Source organism: Dermacentor andersoni, chromosome 6 (assembly GCF_023375885.2).
Source record: "Dermacentor andersoni chromosome 6, qqDerAnde1_hic_scaffold, whole genome shotgun sequence".
NCBI lineage: Eukaryota > Metazoa > Arthropoda > Arachnida > Ixodida > Ixodidae > Dermacentor > Dermacentor andersoni.
The window spans coordinates 88,182,275-88,209,709 of NC_092819.1; the positions used below are offsets into that span (position 1 = coordinate 88,182,275).

At 46.0% G+C, this 27,435-nt stretch overlaps 1 protein-coding gene across 2 annotated transcripts in view; it reads right to left on the bottom strand.

The window, feature by feature from the left end:
- The window catches only part of LOC126522533 (uncharacterized), a 200,989-nt gene that overhangs the window by 86,270 nt on the left and 87,284 nt on the right, over window positions 1–27,435 (bottom strand). For both annotated transcript variants that reach the window (XM_050171298.3, XM_072288803.1), the window contains exons 3-4: window positions 20,729–20,887; window positions 13,204–13,287 (exon numbers count right to left, since the gene is read on the bottom strand). In XM_050171298.3, the coding sequence (XP_050027255.2) occupies window positions 13,204–13,287; window positions 20,729–20,887 (243 nt within the window). The remainder of the gene's footprint in view (window positions 1–13,203; window positions 13,288–20,728; window positions 20,888–27,435) is intronic.

Sequence of the window (27,435 nt, forward strand, 5' to 3'; positions counted from 1 at the left end):
TACCTACGCAGTAGTGTACAAGACCGGCCGATTACATCAAGACGCAGACTGTTTATCACGCTATCCAGTGGACGAACCACCCGGCGACCCTGACCCCGATGCCGACGCTTGAGTTTTCTCCGTCTCTCAGCTGCTGCACGTTACTAACGAGCAACGCCGTGATGCCACCTTGCGCGCCATCATTGATGGCTTGAAATCTTCGCCTTCTGATTTGTCGCTTCAACTGTTTGTTCTCCGGCATGGTGTATCATACCGCCACAATGTGCGCCCCGGCGGTTTTGCCCTACTCCTCGTCTTTCCTAAGGACCTCCGGTCAGCTGTTCTCCAAGAACTTCACGATTTACCAACGGCAGACCACTTTGGCGTCTCCCGCCCCTACGACCGGATTCGCCGACGCTTCTTTTGGCCAGGCTTTGCCGCTGCAACCAGAAATAGGCTGCCGCGTGTGAGAAATGCCAGCGCCGAAAAACACCATCGACGCTCCCTGCCGAGTGTGTTCAACCGCTCGACATTCCTTCGGAGCCGTTTTTTCGCGTTGGCTTGGTCTCACTTGGGACGAGCCAAGTCCCTCCATCCACGTCTGGCAACAAGTGGGTCCCTGTGTCGAAAGATTACGCCATGCGCTACGCCATCACCAGAGCGCTTCCAACAAGCTGCGCCACAGATGTCGCCGATTTGTTTTTACCTGACGTGATTCTGCAGCATGGTGCTCCAACTGCTCACTGACCGTTGTCGGACATTTCTTTATAGTCATCACCGACATACTGCGGTCCTGCTCAACCAAGCACAAATTGACTACGTCTTACCTAGGCGCGTAGCCAGGTGGGGGGGGGGGGGGGGTTATGGGGCTTCAAACCCTCCCCTCCCCCCGAATTTTTTCGTGCCGTCATGCACCGCTGACCAAAAGAACCCCCAGCGCCGGAAATTATCATGGGTTTTGTCTACAACATATTTTTCACGCCCGAAAACACATGTCGGCACTAACATGACGCACTAGGGCTGGATTTTGTGGCAACGCCCATGCACCCGGAGTCACACAACGAAAGGAGCCCCATCCGAGCAAAGTTTCAAGGGTGTTTTCATGGCCAGCCGGCTGGTCGCGGCATCTCGCGGAGGCCACGGAATCTACAGAGCGCATGGATTTCAATTCTGAAACATTATATGTATAAAGTTCTCATTAATTTTTGATGCGAAAGGTGCATTGACATTTCCAAAGTCGTGCTTTATGTTTGAAATTCCGCAACTTTGTGGGTTTAATGTTGTTATAAACATTTGACAATTAAAGTGCATTGACTTTTCTAAATTCGTACATCGGAGCATACAACGAGACAAGCAAAATTAACACACGATCAGACAAGTTGACAAAGCACGCAGCGAGGTCCGATGAGACAAGGCGTTGTGGTGGTTCTTTTGTGCCTTCAGGTCACAGAAAAGCATATCAACATTTTTTTCACCTGCGCCAAAGTATCCATATGAATACACTAAAGGGGGCAAAGGTACATACGTTCTTATTTTTTTTTTTTTCTACTTTGACTTTTATTCGCGAGGACATATTGAGCCTCTTCAGTTTTCTTCTTCTCGCTACCCGCGGGCAGCCTGAGCCAGCCAGAGGGCATGCGTTTTTCTCGTGGTGCCCTGACCACCGCGCGGCGCACTTCGGTGTGTGTTCGTTTTTCTCTGGCCGAGTGGATTTTCACCTGGCAGAGTTTTGGAGGCTTTCTGGCTAGCAGGCGAGTAAAAGGTACAATGGTCGCTCGCCGCCATCACTGTGGGTACTCGACGAATTGCTACGCGTTCGCTTGACTGCAACCTCTCCGCAAAGTCTTGTCTCGCCGGTGAAGGATGCCGAGCAGTATGCGAATGGTTCTCTGTGGACCAAGCGTCTCACATTTTCTTCGATATTCCTTTGGTAGCCACATTACGTGCCCAAAGTAGGCATTCGATTGTGGCCAACATGCTTCCGCTTGGATTTTTTTTTTCATTTCGGTGCTTCTGTCCCACAAAAGAAAAGAAAGGTCACGGAGGATAAACATCTATGAACTGGCAGAGCGTGTGAACATCAGTCACGGTTCGTTTCACACCATAATTCCTGAACATCTTGGTTATTAGCTCTTGTGTGCACAATGGATGTCCAAGATTTTGAACTACCTGCAGAAGACGGAGAGGTTCGGCGCTGCCTTGACTCATCTGATCCGGTATCACAATGAGGGTGACGACTTCTTGTCTGCAGTTTTGACCGGGGACGAATCATGGTGCTACTGCTACCAGCCTGCTGAAACACGGCGAGAAAGCTTACAGTGGAAACATTCGAATTTACCATCTCCAAAGAATGCAGAGGCCGTTATTTCCGCCAGAAAAGTGTTGTTCACTTTTTTTTTTTCGATCGTCAGGGGCCATTACTGATTGAATTTGCTAAACCTGCAGAATCTATCAATCGTTGCCGATATTGTGAAGCGCCAGATTAGCTGCGTGTCGCAATATAGAACAAACGACGTGGAAAATTGACGAATGGGGTTATCTTGCTCCACGGCAATGTCCGCCTCCACATCGTTGATGTGGTTAACACAAAACTGGCAAAGTTTAACTGGGAAACGCTGCAACATCCACCATACAGCCCAGACCTGTCGCCTTGCGACTTTCACACTTTGGGGCAGTTGAAAAAAAAGCTCAAGGGAGCCAGATTCATGTCGGGCGATGACGTGAAAGCGTCAGTCATAGACTTTTTGGAGCAGCAACCCAAGGACTTTTATGAGGCGGGAATCACGCGACTCCTTAGTCAGTGGGACGAATTTCTAAATGCTCATGGAGGCTGCTTTTAAATAAAGTACCCCGTTTGTCATATATTCACATTGGCTCACTTTTATTTGACTCGCACTGGTATATCTCGCAGAACTGCTGGTTTTTATATGTGCCCTCTGTTTCGACTATAATTTCGGTGCAATTACAATGCACGACCGGTGACAACTGCTCCTGCGCAATACATTGGAACAAAGGACAGCATCATTGAGATTCTTCCATGGCCGCTGCATTTGTGCAAAAAAGTAAACAAGGCTCTTGATTGACAAAGTTTCATTAAAATATTTGTCCTTGTTCATTTCACGGCCTTTACAGTTTCTCATAGCGGCCGGCACTGTTTTACTGGTTTTGAACTGATATAGTTATAAAGTTCATGTTACATTTTCTTTACTCATAGAATAGAGAAGAAAAAAAACACGGAATTGATTTCAGTTATTTCGGGTAAAATTTTTGGGACGTACGAGTATATTCTTTTATGAAAATATACACATTTTACTTGTCTTGACAATGCGTAGAGTTGAAGAATTCATTTGCGGCATCTTCGCCAATGGCAATGCAGTTATTATTGATGTATGTGATCCGTCGCCAAATTCTATAAGGAGGAGGCCGAGCTGCAATGTGAGCCCCCCCCTCCCCCCCCCCCCCGAACGAAATTTCTGGCTACACGCCCCTGGTCTTACCATCCACAGATTAATGGTCTCATGGAGCGTCTGAATCGCACCCTAACAGACATGCTTGCAAAGTATGCCTCGTCCTACCATACTGATTGGGACCTTACCCTACCCTAGCTATGCCACTTTTGCATATAATTCTTCGCGTCGCGACACTGCCGGTTATTTTCCGTTCTTTCTGTGGTTCAGCCAAGAACCCACATTGTCACTGGACGCATCCCTTCCATTCGCCGCAGCAGAGGCCAGCGAGTATGCACTTGACACCATCATTAGGGCAGCCCAAGCACGCGAAATTGCCCGCGCTCGCCTCCTGACCTCCCAAGAGAAACAACGGCGTCTATACGATCGCCAACACAGAGACGTCCACTTTTCGCCTGGATCTCTGGTACTCCTGTGGCCTCCGACTTGTCGCGTTGGCCTGTCAGAAAAACTCCTGACTCGCTACAGAGGCCCATATCGAGTGGTGCGTGCCATGTCTCCAGTTACGTACGAAATCGCCCCTGTCAGTACCAGTGCCTCATCTGCCCCCAATTTCCCTGACGTTGGGCATGTCGCACGCCTCAAACCATACTACTCTCCTGTTATCACCGATATTTATACGCACCGAGACGGTGCTTCTGCTGCTGGGGATAATGATACATGCATATTGCGTGTTCCTTGTGGACGATGCACACGGGCACCGCCACGAAGACGACGAACGCTCTCTGGCTCTCGAGCTGTCGGCTGAACTGGCCAGCGTTGCAGTTATCCTTTGTAAGTATACTATAGTCTCTAGTGCTTAATCCTTCGTACGCGTAGCAATATGAAATACGGGTAGCTCACATGGCAATGGGGTATTTTGACACCGATGCCAACTAAAGAGTGCAGGTGTACCAGCTAGGGAGCTTGTTATCCTATGTAGTCATTTCATAGACATTTATAAGGGCCCTTTTTGCGTCGATAAGCAGCAGTACTAATACCTTGAGCACGCTTCTTATAATGCCTGTACTGGACTTCGATGCCTACAGAATAATGCTATATGCTTACAAAATATGCTTACGACGACACTATCATCCCGGCACTACGGGCACGGATTATTTATTTTTTCAGGAGAGATTTCAGTTCACCACAAGGACATCGCATTTGGGTTCTTTGAAAGTGAAGCCAACTAGAGACCACACAAATAACAGGAAGCGTGTGAATCCTATGAAATCAGTCGGGGGACATTTCCAAGGGTTCTTTTGTGATCAATTGCTTGCAGTGTCAATCTCTTGCTAACGCTCCATATAATGTCCGATCTCGGCCTCTACGCTTACACCGTAATATTGTACTTTTATATAACATGTATGATGTACGAGAATAGATTAGCTTGTTTCTATAAGAAATAAGGTAACGCGCAACCACAAATTTCTTTATGGCCTGGCCGAACCGTTGCCTCATCACGCTCCGTATAAAACATATAAACTTAACACTTTGTCTTACCACGGTGAAGAGAAAATTGTGGTCATTGTAGAACTGCACGAGCGCTCACACACACTCTTTCTTTCTGCTTCACGAACTAGGATTCTTTTTTTTTTCGTGCCTTCTTTCCATTTTTTTTTTTGTGCTTTTCACTGCCTTTATGCCAAAACTGCAGCGCATGATATTGCATGCCTCCGCGAAGATGAACGGGTTTACTTGGCTGTGTTCGTGTTATCCCATGTATTTGTAGGTCCCTGCTGATACTGTTTTATTACGAAAAGCCAGAAGCCATTTTTGTAGGCTAGGTTATGTTAGCGTAGCTCTTTCACGCTGTACTACGTGTTACGGAGCCGCTGTTAGCACACGAAATTTAGACGCTGGTTGCCTGTAGAGTGGTAACGGCAAATATTTATCATTTGATACCCACTTTTCCTCTTCTTATTATTCTTACCTGAAATTTTGCGATAGTGCGTCGGTTCTCTGACCAAACTAACAATCTCTTGTAGGTGGTAAAGTTTCATAGTCAAATTGTGGTGAGCAGCAAAGGTGCAGTCAGTTTCAAAGACTGCGTGTCTTACTCAACCTCGTTGCACTTGTAGCACGCTCTCTTAGCGTTGAGCTGGCGAATGTTGAGGCACCTGCTTGGAACTAGTTGAGCCACGTGGCTCACGGAGCACATGAGTTGACAGCTGCACGAGCCAGAAACAACGTCATCTCCGGAACAAGCGACTCTTGACTGAACGCATCTCGTTAGCAGGCTTAGGTTTCGCTCGCGGCCGAGAGCGGCGGCGAAGAGCTCAAACGCGGCCTGTTGCGGGAGGCATTGCCTGTCTAATGTCTACGGTTCGTGAACTACACGAAGCAGAGCGTGAGCGCGAGCGAAGTGACGTGTCATACTTGGATGGGTCCTCTCGCTGTTACCACGAAAGTGGCAGCAAGCACCGTTTTTCTGTGCCGACATTTTCACAAGGAGCTCACCGTGCAGCCAAACTTACGCAACTAGATCGTAGTAATCGTCTGCTCTACCAAGTAAAGGCAGCTGAACTAAGCTGAGGTGCAAGGCTAACGAACGGGACTACCGCAGAGTTAAGTAAATAAATGAGCAAAACGCATCTCTCTGGCCTTGAAATGTTTTCACAAGGAGGAACTAAAGGTAGGGGTGCGGGGCAAAAAAAATACATGCTGGAGAGGTTGCAAACAGTAGAGAACCGCACGGATGAGGCTTTTTCCTTTTATGATGGTCAGCAGTACTTCTGAATGGGGAACGCTCACAGATCGCTACAAACAAAAGTGCGTCTTCTGTTGAGTCAAGCTTTGGAGGTATGGGTTACTGCAACCGAGACTAACTAAACTTCGTGTCAAGAGCCCATTCTTGGGAGTATAATTACGACAACGGCTGGCACGAATGCATCAGGGTTACGCATGTAAGGAGAATACAAATGAACTTGCTCTGCAGGACAGAGATTGTCGTCAGAAGGCAGGGGGTGTGGTTGCGTGAGGTGTGTGGTGGGTCCTGTATGCGCCGTGAGAACTGGAATAGAAACGCTCTCATAACTGTATACGCCTTACGCGTTCAGAGTGAACATTGACTGCACTGTTTCTGCAGTGTCTCGTCTGAGTGTTCAATTCCGAACGGGAACAAACGTAATAAGATTAAGAGAAAAAAAAAAGGTGGCTGATACACTCAACTTACGGACGGACGGACGGACGGACGGACGGGGAACGTTAGCCACCATGACACGCACGGATTCGTTCATGCCAGAAATGATAATTACCCCTCCCCCCCCCCCCCCCCCCCAATTCTGGAATTTATTCTCTCCTTACTAAGCTTAAGATTTCATCTTCCGCTGACAATACTGGCTTAAAGAAAACAATCCTAAAAAATATAGGCCCGAGTATCTTCCTAGTATTGTTTATTTTCACTATCACTATCAACAGGCGCTATCCCCCACGATAGGAAGGTGGTTAAGGTACTGCCATACTTCAAGTCTGGGGATCTTTCCTCACCTCTGAGCTATCGAGCAATTTCTTTAACAAGTAACATTTGCAAATTAGTCGAACATATCATAAACTCCCAGTTCATTAACTACCTTGAAGAACATAAGCTCATATTTCAGCAACAGCACGGTTTTCGCAGAGGCTATTCACGTGACACTCAGCTCGGTGGCTTCATTCAAGACATACATTCATCAATAGACATCGGAATTCAAGTAGATACTGTATTCCTAGATTTTTCAAAAGCATTTGACCGTGTCCCTCATCGTCGACTTATTCACAAGCTTACACAGCTGAACATCGTCTCTACTGTTGTCACATGGATAAACGACTTTCTAACAGGATGCCGCTTACATCGGTTAACAATCACAACTAATCTCTAGTCGCCGTAACATCTGGTGTACCACATGGATGTGCGCTTGGGACTCTACTTTTCCTAATTTATATTAATGATCTACCTGACGCCATCAAATCCAATATCAGACAATTTGCCGATGACTGCCTCATATATCGTAATATTCACTCTAACTTTGATCATGACATTTTTCAATCTCACCTACACACCATAAACGCATGGTGTTCAACCTGGCTAATGCCTCTAAATTTTGCTAAAACTTAATTCATGTCTTTTACTAATCAGGCACCTCGAATAACAACATCCTACATTTTAAACGGCAGCCTTGTGGAACAAGCTTCCAGCTACAAATATCTTGGCGTACACCTAACCCCTAACTTTACGTGGAATAATCACATTAACCATATTCTCGCATCTGCAAACCATTCGCTTGGTTTCCTTAAACATAACCTCAAACATGTTCCCGTACATTTACGCAAATTGACATACACAACACTGATACGCCCTAAAATAGAGTACAGTTCAGCCATATGGGATCCCCATCGGACATACCTAATAACTGTCTCAGAAGCCCTGTAGAACGATGCTGTACGTTTAGCCTTTTCAGATTATTCACGACATACCAGCGTAACAGCATCAAAACATCGCGTCGAGCTTGAAGCCTTATCCCTTCGTCGTAATATATCTCGTTTAACACTATTCCATAAGTTTACTATCACGTATTTTTTCATAACGAGTTCATGTGTGAACCCTGACCCATTTTTCCGCGTCGTGATCATTCTTGCACAGTCAAAAGCATCATGTGTAGTTCCCTCGCAATTGGTCACTCATTTATACCTCGCACCGCGATAGAGTGGAATAATCTGCCGTCGCACAGTGCCACGGAAACAAATGCCTCGAAATTTACAGACGCTCTGCGCAGTAACATGCATACCTAATGTATAACGTTTCACCATCTGATTCTTAAACGTAATTTTTTTTTTCATGCGCCGATAACCAAAGTCTTCGTGACGTTGTCAAGGTTTGTGCAAATCATTTAAAGTTGCTGTGCTGATAACCGTATTTATTTGGTTTCTTCTCTGTTCTTACGTTGATGCACTGTCACGCATCTGAAAGCAGTGACATGTGCACCTGAAAGCTTACAATCTTAATTTCTTTAATAACTGGGCGTACCACAGCGTGGTCGCTCACGTGGCGCCTCCTCTGTGCAACATAACTTTTGCCGCATGCCAAGACTATCGCGAAGAGACGAGTATCTTATTTTGACACTGAGCTTATTCCTTTCTCCGTTCAGAACCCCTTGCTTTTTTACAACATTCTTTCTGCTCTCTAAAACAAAGTCTTTCATTCAGATTCATTTACCATAATGTAAAATACTGTACCGTCCGGCTACATTAATTCTTGGCTATCGAGATCCGGAGTTGGCGCTATGAAAAAATGAAATCTTAGCCTATTTTTTCCGGCAGGCTGTGATTCTTTTTTCTTCATTGCGTACATGTTGTACATCCTTATATTTACCCCACCAGAGATGCAGCAATTCTTTATATACATACCGCAGAAACATTGTTCCATCACCTAGCAAATTTCAGTAAGAAGTGCTTCGGCGAGTTAACTGCGTCCTCATTTACTTCTGAGCGCACGCAGCAACACGCTGTACAAAACGTGCTGAATAGCTTGTGCGACAATTTCACACACCATGCGCGAATAGCCCACATCGACAAATTTGCTCGCACAGCTACGAGTCACAGGCGTTCAGAACTGGCTTATAACAGGAAAGTACAGCAGCGACGGAAAAATTTCCCTTTGATTTCATTAACTGGTTTATGTAGTTATACGTATAGCTGCCATGTATGTAGCACCTACCCAGTCCTCCGGTTGTCATCTTGCATGCACCTATACACAGCCGCATATGCCATTTCATTAAATTTTCCGAAATTAAACAGAATGACATTACCACTCATGTCTGCCTGAGTCACTTCTAACGGAAACTATTTCTCGTTTTCTGACTTCATCCCTTCGAATTTTGATGGAGTTTCTCTATCATTTATGTATCTGTTCTGTATGTCGCGAATGAGTTCGTCGTCGGTTCCCGCGTAACTGTTGGTGACCTTGTTGAGGTTCTGTCTCTGTGTAGGTTCGCTGCATTCGGGGTCTAAGAGACATCGGACGATGTTCCACGTTTTGCCCAGCCCGAGTTGGTCCTCCACGTTGCCGCATGTGGACTCCCAATGTTTAAGCGGTTTGCGTGATCATCAATCTCCCTGTCTAAGCGTGCTATTCGCCTCCGCAGAGCCCGATTCAACCTCTGGCGCCTCCCACGTCTCTGCAGGCTGCTGCGCGCCTCCCACAGGTGGAGGAGTTTGCTGTCGGCTAATTCGAGCCCTGCTACTTCGGGAATTCCTCAAATAGCATGCTTTAGCGCATTGCGTATATGTTGTGCCCATTTATCAACGTCTGTAATTACTTCTGCGCTAGCGAAGTCTGTCATTGTGTTGTGTGCCTGCGCCTGTCTGAATATGTCCCACTCCACCATCGTCCATCACCTACCCTTCACTTTTGTGGGTCCCACGTATATTGTTTGCGGCTATAATGAAGTGGGCGCTGCCGAGATCCTTTTGTGTCTTCGCTCACTTCGGGTCCTGTACACTCTTTGTGAACGTAAGGTCACGTGAGGTTTCCACGCTCACGCTGCTACCCATGCGTGTGGGTTGTTGAGGATCTCTAATGAGTGTCAGTCCCTCCTGCTGCGCGTCTATGCAGAGATTCCGTTTTTTGACGGTTACCATGCGATAGCCACACGTGGGGTGAAGTGCGTTAAGGTCCCCAACTACTGCCACCATGTTTCGCTTGGCTATGTTTAGGGTATTGCGGAACAGGGGCCCAAACATACTCCTGTGTCTTGGAGAGCTGTGGATATTTAGGACAAAGAGGCTGCCGTCGTTCTTGTGTGTCGATATGATTTCTAAGAGGACATGCTCTACGTTTGATAGCGCGGTTTCGTGCTGCATCACCGCCAGGTTTCTTTTGACTAGTGTTCCAACTAGTGCTTTCTCGTCAGAAGCTCCGTAGGATTTGTACCCCGATAATTTTGCCGGCCCTATTTTCTTCTGCAGGAGCACCACAAGGAGCTACGGGAGGCAAGGCCGCTCCACATTGAGCGAAAATGTCATGGCCTAGAGCGGGTGGCCTACGTAGAGTCCGCGGCATGTAGAGAACGCAAATGGATGGCTGTTGTAGCGGTAGACCCGGATGGAGAACCCCTCGCGAGCGGAACTGCAAAAGCGGACAACCCCAAAGTCGCGGAGGAATCAGCAATGGCATTAGTGGTGGCCTACACCAAAGCCAGCATTATCACAAGTGACTCAAAGGTTGCAGCTCATAATTTCGCGAAAAGACGCATCTCACAACAGGCGCTCAAAACTCTAAATAATATCACCGCCCGCAATCGCGGGATGATCCAAATTATTTGGGGGCCCGCGCACTCCTCTCTCCCCGGCAACGAGGCGGCCCACAACGTAGTTCGAGGACTTACTCACCGAGCAAGTGAACCAGCCCACCCGGGCACGAAAGGAGACCGCATGGTCTGCTACAAAAAATCACCGATTACTATAGACTCGGAAGGGATCGGTAGCCACCAGCTCATACCGAGCTAACCAAGAAACAGGTGGTAGCCTGGCACCTCCTGCAAACAAACATGTATCCTAACCCGGTGACCTATAGCAGATTATATCCAGGGCAACACAATGATCAATGCAAACTATATCAGGGTAGGGCGTACCTGCTACATATTTTATGGGCATGCTCGCAGACGGCTCTTATCGAGGGTCACAAAATTCAAAACCGGCAGCAGTGGGAGAACCTGCTGCTCAGCTGAGACCAGCGAGACCAGGTCTGGGCTGTCCAGGTAACCGAGGCAGCCGCTGAGATCCAGGGGATCTCGGCCATCTGATAGGCGGAGGGAGGCCGCGTCTACCCCGTGATTGCTAACATCAAAAAAATTGTCTCTCTCTCTCTATCATTTATTTGGTCTAGCTCATTAATTAGTGGAAGATGTTCCTTGTTTTCTTTGTCGAATTCTCCACCTCTAAATTGCATTGCCTCAATTACAAAGGTTGTGCGACCGGATGCCTTGAATAAGCTCGTCCTCATCTTTCATCCCTGCGTTTATTTTCTGCCATTTTCGCGGTCGCTATATTGCAAGCGTTGTGGAGCAAAAGTCGCCCACGTACGGCACCTGACAGGTATTCCATGCGCTCATAGAGCATAATCTGCCACAGAGCTCGTGAAATATTTACTTGATTGAACATGAAACTGTAAGAAGTAAGCGAAACCAATTATACACAAAAACTTCGCCGCCTTGCCGTAAACTTCGTAACTTCGTAAATCGTAAACTTTGCGGCTATCACGTAGAAGTAAGGAAACGAATGCCATCACCTTCCATGAGCTTGTATTGTGTATTTCTCGCTTCTTTCCAGAGTTCTGAGCGCCAAGCTTAGATAGACGGCTTAGATATCGCACGACGTCCTTGCGCAGCCCCGTTATCGATCCGAATTAATCGGTGCTTGGTTAAGGCATAAGAATGGTGGTTTTGTGGGCAGTGTGAAAACTTTTTCTGACCATCGGCATGAAACGAGAATGCATCACTATCGTTACTGCAGATTTTTCTGAACTGTGTTAGCCGTTTCTTTTTCACGTAGCTATTGTGTTCCTGTGTCATCGGAAGTTGGTCTTCATTTAAGATTTATCGTCATTTCTTTTCTGCACTCATCGTTCGTTTCTGTTCCGTGAAGACATTGCCCTTAACTGAACTACGCTGTTCTTCCAGCATTGTATTCGACACCCACCCGTTTAAGAAAAATGGATCCGGGAGCATGTTTTTGCAGCCTCTCCATCGAATACATCAATTAGCTCCAATGCGCATTGCTTAAAGGGCGGCTTGTGAACAAGTGATCTGCGGCTCTGCTTGAGTGACGTGACAGCTCATAACGAGGGATTTTCTCGTTTCAACATAAAGGAGCTGTGCCCGATGCACAGTTTTGTTCGAACCGAGTGTCAGTCTTGCGTTTCACTTGTCCTGCGTTCTTTGTTTTCTACTAACGTCGTGTGTCACCGTGCCCGCCAAAGCGCCACAGAAGGACAATGACAGGAGAGCTACAGGACAGCTTAGAAATAAAAGAAACATTACAGGTGTAGTAGTGCAGCCCAGTTAGTATAGCATTCCTCTACTGTAGCGCTTTGTTGCCTGCCAGGTTGACAGAAGGAACACACCACAAAAAGCTATTTCCAGGCCTCGGAGAAAGAAAAATATCCTTGCGGTAAGACATATGTCGGACAGACTGGGCGTTGTGTAAATCAGCGTGCGCGGGAACATGAGCTTTCACTGAAAGGTAAAGATGGAGCACATTTGCACTGCAATTCACATCCGTGTGAGCCCCGACTGGACAAGATACGGATTCTTGGAAAAAGCAGGGACACCACGGTACGGGAATTGTTAGAGGCGTTTCACATTAAAGAGCGAGGATCATCTTGTATTATAACGACACATCAGTTTCACTTTTTCATGCAGAAAGAAGGTTTTTGGACAGCCGGCTGTGATTAGGGTGTTGCGCGATTCAAGCTGTTTTGTATGTTGCGCGTTCGCTTGTGTGTATATATTGGATGGTATACAATATAGAATAAACAATCGAAAGTTGGCGCTCCCTTTGTTGCTTCCCGTCCTTCCTTGTTTGCGCCAAGTGACCATATTTCTGGTCTACTCAACAATTAAAACAAAAGCTGCTCTTTTACTCATGCCCGTGGTCTGCTCTAACTTCAATTTTAAGCGCTTCTCCCACTGGCAAGTAAAAACGCTTGCCGTTGCGTTTTCGTGCTTTGTGAATGCCTTAGCTTGCGCTGTCGTGTCGTGAATACTTGATAGGATGATGCAGCATCATGCAAAAAACTTACCACATCTTCCAGACTTCTTCTCGCGGTCCTCGTCGGGCCGCTTCTGGAAGTAGTCCTCGATGAACTTCTTCAGGTTCTCGTCCCCTGCACGGGAGCGTAAACGATGGGAACGTATGATGCGCGCGCACCTTGCTACGTGCAACGCACCGACTTTAATGCTGTAACCCATTTTCCAGGCTTACGACGTGTTGTAGGCAAGAGAGTACAAGAGGTCGCACATGATCTTTGTGTCGCAAGATCTCGCGGACGGCTCAGCGATACTTAACGCAAGATGTCTAAGCAGCAGATTTCGTCATGTGTTTTGTATTTCAAGACCTCACGATAATAGAACGTTTCGGACAGTAATTTTAAGGTCTCACAAAATGAAGGACGCACGCAATGCTTGAGCCTTTTCATATGCGCTTCGTGGTGGCACTGGTATTTTACACTAGGTCTCGTTTTCATCCCTGCCCTTATACTTGGATCCTGAGGTGCAACGGCGCGTTAATTTCGCGCGGAAATGTTGTCCTCCGCGGCTATTCGGCCATTGCGGCAGCAATTAGGGCCCTGTAAAAAAAAAATTGAGAAGGTCAGACTGTCGCCGACAGTTGTTCCTTTACATGAAAGACCGGCCTCTGAAAAACGCCCCGCTGGGACTCTTTTACGATACCGTATAGGCCAGGCTTCGTTGAATGCCATTCGATGCGTTCTGCAAGACAAGGCAGGACGTTGCAGATATTAGCCCCTTGAGACGCGGTATCCACATGTGCGCACGCGTTTTGTTTCGTTGCGGGAGCATATTTTTTTTTTCTTTGCTTGCCCGCATTCTCGACGCGCTGCGGCAGCCCAGGGGCTATGGTGTTGCGCTGCGGTGCTCAAGGTCACCGGTTTGATCATGTCCACGGCGGCCGCGTGATGACGGGGGAGAAATGCGGAAAACGCTCATGTGCTTCAATTTAGATGCACGTTAAAGAATCCCATCTGGTTAAAAATTAATCCGGAGACCCCCACTAAGCCATGAGTCATAATCAGTTTGCTATCCTGGCGCGTAAAACCCTGTTAGCTTTTTCAATCCTTTTAATTGTAATTAAAATCAGTTTGTTAAAAATTTACTGTAACTATGGCTAACATGCTATCTAGAACGGAAAAAAAAAATCAGATTCTCTGAATTATACTGACATTGGTCATCGTACTTTTCCAGGAACGGCCTCTATAAACGCAGGGTTAATGAATAGTAGACATCCAGAATACATGTACGAGTTCACATTTATATTCAGTTTCTGGAAGCGTACATGCCTTATTCTGGATACGCAAATCTTGTCATTCATTTTATGCCTAAATAAACCACTTCTGACTCTGACTCTGAAGCATGGCACACCGATTCCTTGAAGCAGATTCAAAAACGTGTAGAATGCTGTAAGATTTCCGTATACTTCAGTAATAGGTAAGAGAGGATAAGAAAAGACAGCAGATTTGATGCAAACTTGCAGAATCCCAATTCAATATTCAGCGAATCTATTTCCAGAAGTTGCAATAAAAGAATCACTTTCCTGTAATTAAATCGCGTACATTAAAACGTTGCTCTCATATGGCTGGTCCGTCTGAAATTGCCCGCGCTTTATAATTTAAAGCACTTGCAATGAAATTTATTTACAAAGTCAGTAATTGATCCTCGAGCTCAATACTTCGCGAGAACTTTCGACACAATGTCTTCCTCAATCTTTTTTTTTTTTTCTATATATGAACGCGGTTGCGTTCATAGCTTATATAGCGCAAACCATCTAGTGACATTGGAGAACGTACTAAAATAAAAAAGAAACGAAGGTTGAGAAATTATTCTGAACCGTTCTCATTACTTCAGCAAAATGAAAGATTCGCCACACATTACTCTTAACGCTCCTTCTTCCTGCCCCCCCCCCCCCCCCTTTTTCGTGGGACAATTTTCAACCCTGGCTTATGCAATTGTTGTAGTAAACTGTAAAAACCAATTCTGATAATTGCAGTATTACGCTCCGGAACGCTTGAATAAGTCATTTTATACAAAAACAAGAACTGAGCTACCTAAATCAAACATTTTTCGTTGGACATTCGCCAACACACTTCCTACTTGAACAAAAATCTAAACAACATGTATTTCACATTGCACTGAAGAGACCAGGAAAACCAATTACATTCCTGGTCTAACGCTTTAAAATTAGGGGGAAAGACGTATGCTGTACCGCGTATCTTCATTTAAATAGCGAGACCACAAATATAACGCATGAGGGAACTTTCGGTCACTGCTAAAACGAAGAAATATATACACATATTACAATTATGCATGTCACGAACCGAAATATAGTGCGAAGCGCTTTCTGGGGCTGTAAATGTCGCAAAAGAAGCCGCGTTACGTTCTTGCAAACACGGCAATTATTTTCAAGCCACATAGTTGCTCAGCACGATTCGAGCTTTAACATAGTACACGTCACCCACAAAGTAGACTCCATTTACTTCAAAATATAAACTTGATGCATGTGACACTAAAGCGTTTCGCAACAACCGTTGCAATACAAAGCATTTCAGACTCAATCATGATAAATCACTTCAAGGTTCCATTTGGACAAAGAAATGTCTAAGGGATCCGACCAAAGGCAAACAAAAATGCCTGACAGTATCCTGAGCTGCTTTGGGAAACCCAGCGTGGTGCAACACAAAATACAACAAATTAGACAATTTACAGACATAGAAAGGGCAAAACTATAAATTACAGGCGTTTAATTAATAACAACAATATCTTCATAGCGAAGACCCACGAAGCAATGCTGCAAAAATCAGTCGACGTGAATATTTACATACATACTTGTAAATATAACTAAAGTAATTTTTTTAGCCCTGTACTTGACTTCGTATGTCGTGATAAAGTATACGCTAAAGGAAAATGATTCAGAAATACTTCTGTGGCATATGGAAGCGTTTCGATGCCATGCCATGTTACAGTTCCAGAGGTGACAAGCTGTAGCGGCCATTTTTCACCACGTTATTTATTTCTTTTTTTCTTCAAAAAAAAAAAAACGTTATTTATTTCCTTTTTTTTTCCTTCAAATATTCTGCAAACCGGATACTCTTCTGGTTGACCTCCCTGCCTTTCCTGTCCTTGCTTTCTCTCTCTCTCTCTCTCTTCAAATATTCTATTGCCAAGCTGGGGTGCGACACTTAGGTTATACAGTGCGGTCCATACTCGAGTGTTTGCGGTTAACACGAGCTACAATATTGCAAACCTCATGACATCCACGGGTCTTCAAAGACGGATCCCGAAGAGAGCTCTTGCTTCTACCTTGGGTTATGATCAAATAACAGCGTGCAGATTGACGGCAAGAGAAACCCAACATGCACAGGGTGGTCGCAATATATGTGCAAAAAAAAAAGCTAGGTGAGAAAGCAGGCGTGAGGAAACGTACAAAAAAGCAAAAAAAAAAACATTATGAGCATTAATTGTACCCACTCTATCAACATGAAAGAGAACACCACAATGCCTGCAAGAGGTCACTTATTGGCCAAACACACGTTGAAGATCACTTGGTTATCACAATTAATTAAGAGTACTCCACTACGGCGTGCCTACTAACCTAATTGCCTAAACACGCGTTGAAGATCCCCTGGTGGCCATAATTATTCCGGAGTCCCCCACTACGGCGTGCCTCCTAATCAAATCATGTTTTTGGCACGTAAAACCCAGAATTCAGCATTCAACGGAATGGAAACGACATCCACTTTCTTGCTTGTCCTTTTTTTCCGCGCTACGAAGGTACATCATAGGACACCAACCAGGCCGATTTCTAACGCTGTTCTAATCGTTCTTTCTCGTAAAACCCTTACGAGCACAACTGTCGCGCAGGAGAAAAGGAGTTGCCGGCGACACATATGGGCACCAGCCTTTCCTTAAATACAGCTTTAAAAATAGTGTTCAGCAAAGCTAACTTTTCCACGTATTTTTCCCTGGCGCTAATGTCATTCACCCGAATTTCAATGCGCTCGGAATGATTATGCATGTATGAAGATCTATTCATGCCCAGGGAAGTGGATATATACCACGTGTTGTATTACTGAAGCTACTTACGAAAGCTTATTGTTTGCACTGCGGATGTGTGCGATGCTGAAGTTGCCTGGTGGTGGCCCCCTGGCCTCGTCAAGCTGTATGTTTACAGCTTTCTTGCCAGGGTGGTCTTCAACACTGTACTTTGTACATGTTGTAAATAAACTTGACTTGACTTGACTTGACTTGACGTGAAAGCTACTTGTGGCGTATCCGCATGTCAGGTTCGAATTCGGGCACCGTGAGAGACCTTCGCTTGGAAACGAAATCTGTTTCCTGTCTCTTGGTCCACTGCTATACCATACGAGGGTCGTTGGTAAGTGTGATAAAAAGCAATTACAGATACCACGTTTGCAACAAACGATGTTTTAGTTTTCAACATAGTTCCCTTCCAGCTCCACACACTTCCAGCGGTGCTCCAATTTTTTTCTTTCCTCAGAAAGATAGGGTGGCTCGAGGCCCTTGAAGTAGACATTCACCACTGAGATAACGTCTTCATCTGAAAAATATTTCTTTCCACCCAGCCAATTCTTCAGGTTTGGAAAGAGGAAAAAGTTTCATGGGACGAAATCCGGAGAATAGTGTGGATGAGGTACAACCTCGAAGCCAAACTCGTGAAATTTGGCCAATGCAACAAGCGATCCGTGGGGCGGAGCATTGTCTTCGTGAAAGAGGAGTTCTTTCTATGCTAACCCAAGTGGTTTAGTGGGCAATTATTTTTTTCAGTTGATCTAGGAGTGTTGCATAATATGGTCCTGTTATCGTTTTGCTATTTTGTAAGTAGTCTTCAAAGATTATTCCTCCTGAATCCCAAAAGACAGTCGCCATCACCTTTCCGGCTGAACAAACAGTATTTGCCTTTTTTGGAGCACCTTCATCAGGCCCACTCAATTGCTTTGACTGCTGTTTAGACTCTGGAGTGTAATGATGTATCCGCATCTCGTCAACCGTCACAAATCGACGCCAAAAGTTCTGCGGATTGCGATTAAGCATCGATAAACACTGCTTCGAGATGTCTGCCCTCGTCTGCCTTTGGTCGATCGTCAGCATTCGCGGCACCCAACGTGCATAGACCTTCTACATGTGCAATTTCTCATGAAAAACATTCTGAAGTTTCTCTGCCGGCATGCCTACCATTTCAGCTATCTCACGTAACTTCACTCGGTGGTCTTCCATGGCAATTCCATGAAATTTCGATGCCATTTCTGGCATGGTGACCTCCTCTGGACACACAGGACGGGCTTCATCTTGGGTTGAAGTTCGGCCACGTTTGAATTTAGTAATGGTACAAAGTCTCCACGAACATCGCTCAACTCGGCTTTAATTTGGGCAGCCGTCCAGTGTTCTAAATAAAAATGTTTGATCAATGCCCGAAATTCACCTTTTTTTCCATTTTGGCGGGAATCACCGAACAGCTGAGTGCCTATGGCTGTCGGAAACTTACTAAATATCGGTACCAGCGTAAAAAAGTTCTGCCGCCATATGAAGGGTGCTCCTCGCGCGCCACCTAGAAGAAAACAGGATTGTGCTGACATCTCTAGTATTTTTACTATACTTATCAAACGACCCTCGTAAATTCGCAGAAGTGTGGAACTGAGTTTTCATATAACGTCAGTAACTGTGCGCCGACGCATGATGTGCCTTTTCGAGTAATGGTTCCTTGCCTTTTGGAGTCACACAACATGTATTGATCATGTTGTCGCTACTGAACCCCCCCCCCCTAGTCGCCCCCCCCCCCCAATTTTTATCATGACGATAATAATGATTTCTTACGACCTCAGGCCATTGCGCACTAAGAGGTATTTGCCCCTGTCAATCGCCCTAAACATCACAGAAAACATTACAGTGGCCCCTATAACTCGGAATATGCAACCCGAACACCATAAAGGCAGTCGCGCTGCACGTGCATTGGCACTATACCGAGCATACGGCAACGACCGCGACACTTTCTATACAGACGCCGCTTGCTAGTCCGACATTACAGCTAAAGTGGTAGCGGCGGCTGACTGGATGGCCGAAACAGTACTATCAGTCACAATACGGATCGGCAACTGCACGGAAGCGGAAGACTATGCCATAGCTCTCGCCATCAGCGCACAACCCTAAGGTAAGATAATATATATTCTTACAGATTCCCAGCAAGCATGTAGAAACTATGCACAAGGCCGCATTTCCCCGACGGCTCATAAATTGCTACACAAGAACCAACATATCCCACTAGATCACCTAGTTTGGACACCTGGGCATGCGTCTCTCCCTGGCAATGAGCGCATTCAGGCGGCAGCCCGAGGCCTCATTCTCCGGGCGCCGGTGGAAGGCCAGTCCGACCCAGACAACGTGGAAAAGATACCACCAACATATATGTATATACTACAACACTACCGACTATCCCGCAGAACGTTCTCTCCGATACACGAGAAACTAAACCGTGCAGCTACAGCCGCTTGGCGCGAGCTCCAAGGTAATACGTCCCCCACCCTTGCTCTCCGCCACCCTTTTCACCCTACAAATATTCCGACAAATGTCCTTTCTGTGGACGACAACCAAACCTCTATCATTCTACGTGGGAATGCTCCAAACCGCCAGGCCTTCCTGGAATACACAAGGCTTCCCCATACCAGTGGGAATCCGCTCTTTCCAGCACAGGCTTAGACGACCAGCGATACCTGATTGACCGGGCCAGCCGGATACCAGCAGAAAATTGGGTTCTGGGCTGAGCGCCCCACCCTCTCGGACTTCATTGCAAAATAACAAATAAAGTTTTCTAGTGCTACTGCCAAAGATCGAGTACCACAGACAAAAGTAAATTGGCAAACATTTTTATTGCTCCATAAATAAAAAAGCTAAATATAAGGATTATGATTAAACAGCCATATGCGGTGCATATAATTTTCGGGATTTAGTTCAAAGTAGCAAAACAAAATATAACAAAATTCTAACAATAAGGTTAGCACTTTATTTTGCCGAAGACATGAATGAAACATTCTATAGAATCGCACACGTTAATGCGCGTGGGCTCCAGCATAAACTTGCGGAAACAACAGCACAGAAACAGAATAGGTGGAACTGATGAGATTATCGTTATTATTTTATTTTGTTCAACAAGTGAAGTGCCAAGCCGGAATTTGCCCTTCAGCTTTAAGCGTACGCTACAATCCCGGCGAATCCAATGATTACGTCATCGAAATACACAAAGGGAATATTTTGGGCGCATTCATGACATGGCACGAAAGGCGAAATGTCTGCAGGGTGCAAACGTCCCCGTTGCTTTTATCGAGTTTATTTGTGTCTCCCGCTAGCACGAGTAGATAAATTATTTATGAGCATAGAATATCGGCGAGTATAAGATTAGGAGCAAACTAAATGGTGGGGCTTCGTTCTGCCCGGGCAGCCTTCGCCGCCACCGCACGTTCACGTATTGGCACTGCGAGGTCCCTAGAGAATTGAACTGCAGCGTAATGCTGGGCCACTCACCACATCCCTTTTCGTCGGAGCCTTCCGGGCAATCCCGCCGTCCATCGCATATGAACTGTCGGCGCACGCAGTGCCTTCCCTGTCCATTGCAAGGGAAGTGGCCCTCGGGACAGGAGTTCTTTGCGGGCGCTCCGGTCGCAGCAGCGCCTGATGAAAGCACTGTGAAATAGAAAGAAAGGGAGATAGAGAGGGAAGCTTTAATGGAAAAAAGCTGCACGTGTAGGTCTGAGCTACGTGCCTCTGACCTGCTACTTCACGCTGAGGGAGGGTTCTATAGAGGACCGACATGATGAGGAGGAAAGAAGTGAAGGTCATTATGGGAGCTGCACAGTTTGTACTGCTTGTGCGCAACGTGTATGTGCAAGCTTTACGGCATGTTCACATTCGAGGACGGCATCGATGCTATACTGGAGCGTAGCTAGTACATGGTCTATGGCGTTCATAATTTGAGCAGCCATTCTCGCCACTGGCACTCTTTGCGACAGAGCATCAACTACAAGAAAATTCAGTTGCGATTTATCGATAAATTCGAGAGAAATTCGTTAGCATTTATCTGCGTTAGCATCTGTCTCTCCGAGGTGCTGTATTCATGATTTAAGCAGCGTTCGCCACGCTGCCAAGTGTTGCTCCCCTTGTCTCTCAGAGGAGCGAAGTGCGGCTGACGGTGGTTCGGAGCAGACCACGGTCATTTGCGCCACACACACGCATTTGACAACACGCACACACACACACACACACACACACACACACACACACACACACACACACACACACACACACACACACACACACACACACACACACACACACACACACACACACACACACACACACACACACACACACACACACACACACACACACACACACACACACACACACACACACACACACACACACACACACACACACACACGCACACGCACACGCACACGCACGCACACACACGCACGCACGCACACACACACACTTTTTCCCAGTTGGGCACTCCTACCGCTAATTCATTAGCGGTAGGAGTGCTAACTCAGGGTTTTTTACGCGCCAAAGCCACGATGTGATTATGAGGCACGCCGTAGTGGAGGACTACGAATTTTGACCACCTGGGCCGCTATTTTGTAGCGATGCCTTATGCTTTATTCTATGCTATTCCTACCATCCACGACACACGGCCGCCTGATCCCGTTGATAATGTGGGTAGACCGTCGCTCTGACCACTGGCCAAGCGCGAAAAGCCTGAAAAAGCATAGAATCGGAAAAGGCATCGCTACAAAATACCGGCCCTGGGCTGCTTCAGCCTGCAACGCCATGCACGGTACGCAGGCGTTTGCGCAATTATCGACCGTAGAAATTCTCCCCCTTCGATCCCGCGCCTTCGGCTTTGCAGGGAAACGCCCAATTCACAACGTAACGTACGACCGAGAGCGATGGAAACACACAATCGTTCATCGCGTCCAAGCATACACACGTGTTTTCTTTGTTTCCACACATTCGGTAAATACATCAATAAAAACTGCTGCCATCAGCTGAAAACATTGCCTTCCTCACCGCTGCGCTTTGAGCTTGCGGTCGAGATTACAAAACTTTCATTTTGACAACAGCATCCATCAATATAAACATTTTATTGTCATAACTAACCTAACTTCTGAAACGCCTCACGTAGTTTACTCAAATTTTCAATAAAGTGGTAGTTTGGTGGTGTGCGATTTTTATCACATTTTCTTAAACCCGTGCGGTTTCTCCAGATGCTGTGAAGGACGAAGAGAAAGAACAAGCTGTGAGGTATACTTTCTTGCCCTGTAGCTAAGTAACGAATACCGTGTGATGTTAGCGGCAATTCATTAATAGTTCTATGCATAACATCCCCAAAAAAGATTGCACTCCAACACGTGATTTATAGATTCTGGTTTCTTGCAAAGTAAACAGTTAGTATATCACGGTGAATACTGCCCGTTTTTTCTTCTAGCCATGTTTCTTACAGGCAAGGTAATAGCATGTAGATTTTAAAATATATGTGTTCACTCCTCCTGGCACCATCATTCGTTTCACATGCTTAAGCACATCTTCCGCTTGCCCTTCGCCGTACAGTAACAGATACAATGGTTCTGGGAACCTACCCTATTATAATTTCGAGCTTATCCGCTTACGTGTCTCAGCAGCCAAATATTCTATCAAAAAGTTGTAGTTTAAACATCTAAATGCCACGACAACTTCACGTAGAAATTAACTCGCTGCGTAACACCCACCCTCCCTCATCAAGGTAACAAAGTTAGGTATGACATTGCTCAACCGGACTTCAGTAACTGTTCGCAAGAAGGTATTTGTCGTACCCCGTAAGAACAAAATCTAGAAAGCAGTTGCTTTAAGAATAAGTTCGGTAATGACAAGCCCCCATGAGCTAACTTGCGAAACAATTTTTTTCCTGCTTATTTTTTCATGTTATGACTGACACGCAAACACAGGGAATGCTCTATGTAATTTCTTACAATTGATCCGGGAACCGCTCAGGACTTGCATGAGGTACCACGGCTTGCTCACCAAGAAGATTGTTCAAATGGCCGCACGTGCAAATATTTAGAGGTAAGGCTCAGTCGACTTAACAGTTTGGGCTTTCCATTTTTCCAATGACCGTGCCACAAACTGACAGGAATACTCAGGTTTATATTAGTGTCTGTCATTTCACAAAACGAACGCGTAATTGTCATAGCAGTTCGAACACTCTCCTTATGAGAGAAGAAGACAAGGACATCAGCAGCGTATTCTAATAAACGCACATCGCGCCCTTCTAGGCTGAAGCCACGCGCATCGGGTCTGTAAATAATTTTTTTTTCATAGAGCCTCCAGATATATCGCGAACAAAAGAGGTCAGCCCCTGACGAACAGAGGAATGCACTTTAATCCTTTCAGTTAGCTCATGGTTGATAATGGGGTTAGTTGGACAGTTATTACATGTCATTTTAACTGATAACTCTTTCTAACTTTAACTATCTTATCAGTGATCTAACTCCAACATAATCAAGAATTGAAAACAGGAGATTGCGACATAATCTGTCGACTGCCTTTTCAAAAGCAATTTATAACACAGCGGCTTTTCCTAAAATGTGCGTTACACGACCGCAGGTCTGATGCGGTCATATTAAAGCACCAATAACCCCTTGTAGTCTTCGGGCAAATATCCTCATTAAAACTTTATAATCTACACTTGTCAGCATAATTGGCCTGTAGCCTGTAACTCTGTCAGTTTATTGGTGTCATCACTTTTCGGTATCAAGACTGCATGCACTCTTTTAAAAGACGGTGGCAGACGACCTTCTTGATACGCCTCACTAAAAAAAACACGTTCGAATACGACGGCTATCTGCGAGGCTAAGGTTTTTAGAACGCTGCCGTTATGCTGCCGGGTCCTGGCGATTTTCCAGGGTTAAGGTCTTCAATTGCCATTTCAATCTTCTCTGCAGTGATATATAATCATAATCTGTCTGTTTCTTCGCCGTCTAATCTATGTAGAGAGGTTAGAAAAAGGCTCTCATACCCAGGCTTGCTCCCTACTCTGCACTTGAAGAGCTCTCTGTAGTATTCTTTAAAGGCATTATTAATTTATTCTGCAAATCCTCGCATTTTTATTCAATTTCAACTATTTCGTTTCTTCGCGCTCACTTTTTCTCAGTTTCTAAAGACGCTTTGTCGGCATTTCATCAGCCAAGATCATTTCCGTTCGTGCGCGAACAAGTGCGCCACGGTATTTTCCCATGTTGATAGCCTCAGTTTTATTCTTTGTTTCTCTTATTTCTTCGATAAAGGTGCCTGGAGTTAGTTTGATCATCCACCAATACCATAGCGTTTTTTTTTTCAGGTTATTTATTTCTTGGCGCTCTACAAAACGTATTTCTACTGCCCGCTCTATGGCGTTCACCTTTACGGCGTCCTTAAACATGTCTCATTGCTCACCCCATTCTCTCTCACAGTAACTTATTGCTTCAGCAGTTTCTATTGCTACACATTTTGAAATTGATCGTGCTTTAAGAGTTTCGCGTTGAACTGCCATGTTTCCCACTTCATTCTAGCTTTTACGGTGACCTTTTTACCTGTCGTGAAGGCTACTAAACAATGGTCGCTAAATGCTATGTTCGGCACTTTGTCTTCATTTTACAGTGTGGTAATTTCTTGCTAAAGGTAAGCTCTGTCTCAGCTTGCATGTTTATTGCTTTGAAAATGCGTTTAATGTCCAGTATTGCCTCCATTCGCGTTATTGAGAATGCCCTCCAGCAAGACTTTTCCGATGGCGCCACTCGGGAACACAATGCTCTTATCAGGGCAGTATCTATCACTCGAACGATCGTCCCCGTTCAAAAGGCAATTGAAATCTGCTAACAAACTCAAACATCTTTATGTTTTCATGTACTGCCATATTTCTTGAAAGAAAAAAAACACAGCTGGTCATTCACTTTTGTTGGTGCGTACACATATGATATTCGGAATTCCATGTTGCAATATACACAAATTTGGAGGGCGCCTAAGCTTCGGCTGTAAGAGTAGAACGCAATAAGATTCAAAGATCCCTGACTGCTTCTCACGCTTTCCGGCAACTGAAGCTTATGTAACCCTAATGTTTACCAGGATATGCACGAAGGCGAGCTTCTGGTAGAAACGCGGCTTCTTGCGTGTGTCGTGGATGCGCGGAGGCGAACGCCTTCTGGACGGTTTTGCAGGGAATTCCGTGCGCTGCTCTATGAATAGTATAAACACTGCAAAAGGGGTTTCTCTTTTAGCTTCCTCACAACAAAATGATGTTTTCGCGTATATTCGAATTACAATTCGACGCTATCGTCTTTGTAGGTTGTGTGTAAACTGTAATTTATTATTTTTCTGACGCACATTACTTTGAAAAATTCAATTAGTTCATTAACGTCTTTGCGCAACACGGAGGGCCTGCGTCGTTGGGTATGATTGGTTCGGAATATTTTTGTGCTTGAGAGAAGGTCGACGCAGGACGCTGACGCTGGATTTTCTGCTGTGCGTTAAAATCGCACAACACGAAGCGTCCACTCTGACAACTTATACTGTTTCTTCCACTATACCCAAACCTTTCTTAATGAACACTCATCAACGGGCCGTTGTGCCAACAGCATGGCTAACGCATATATTATAGCGATCACTGAACTGTATGACCATAACGTCAGTCTGACTCTCACTTTCTATTTTATTCTCCTGAATCGCCAAGATATCTAAATCTTCCTCCAACATTACGCGTCGGAGTTGACGCTGCCTGCGGCTCCCCTGAGACCCCTAACGTTGAGCGTTCCCACGCGCAATGGACCTAGCGACATATCCATTTCAAATAGCACCAGCAAAACAATAGTAAGACCCCCAGCAATTGGCAACTTTCGAAAACTATGCGTCCGTGTCGGCACGACAGCTTGAACGGTCAACCGCAGAGCCAGTCGCGTTGGTTACTGCGCCGCCTGCCATTCTCGGGTGAGCGACGCTGACCTCTTCGCTTGGGCGTACTTCCTTTGCTTGGCCAAAGCCACCTTCTTTGGGTAGGCGGGGGGGGGGGGGGGGGGGAGTCACGCGAGAGAAAAGGGACGCTCTTCTCCGGCGGCTGCTAGGGTGCCTCGATGTCTTCCTCGCCCGCCGCTCCGTACAGAGTAGAGACAACCGCGGCGTCTACAACGGCGTTGGCCATGCAAATCGCGGACGCTGTAGTAGACGCCTTTAGCGGACGCCGTAGGGACGCGTCGCCTACGCTCGTTTGTCTTGAATGCGATCTGCGACTTGGCCAAAGTGCGCGCCTGCATGAGCCTCGTTTGCATTGTGCGCGTGGTGCCGGTAGCTTCGTTATGCGCAGTTCTTTTGACGTTTCGTTCGCCTTGAAGCGAGAGATGCATGAAGGAAAATTTGCTTGATGCTGCGGCGATTCCTCGCTCCAGAATTTTGACAGCGAGTTTCAAGGCTCATCGAGAGAGATGTGTTCATGTTTACCTGTCCGCGCGTCACAACATGACACCATCCTCGTTGAGTCACGCTTACACATTCTAGCACTGTTACTTCAGTCAGTAAGGGAATGTTTGCAAGTTTATACGCCCGATAAAACTGCTATCCTTGCTTCCTACAGCTATCGCGATCGGTGCTTCGCCTTTTCGGCGGAACTGCGAATTTTTTCACTTCGCTAGTTGTTGAAAGTCCTCTTCAACGTTTCGCCGATAACGTGGAATGGAACCCAATGCACTTTGAGTGTGTTGCCTCGCTGGACTGGATCTAATACGGTGCAAAAACGCCCTTTTTTCTACAGGCCACCCACGTTAACGAGCATTTCCTTTACCTCTGGCGTTCGTAGCTTAATCAGCGACAGATACGTCATTTGGAAGGGCCCTGTACCGGTCACATATTTTAGTGCACAGAGCTCTTACAGCGGGTCACGGAAATCATCGAGGCGGTGTGGCCTCCCGGCAACGTCACAATGTTAAAACAAACACTCATTCATGATTTCGCTTTATGGCAAAGTCGGTAGTACGTACCAATAACCCAATGGGGCGACAGAAGACCTGTTACCGCGGGCAGACACGGCCGCTGAAACCACTCTTCCAGATCTCGACTTCTTGCATTCGAACGCGTCTGTGTTTAGAGGCAGAGTACTTTCTCTAGGCCACGGGCGCATGCCTCTGTAGGCGGAATAGAACATCCTTACGAATTTCTCGCGTGCAAGTCAG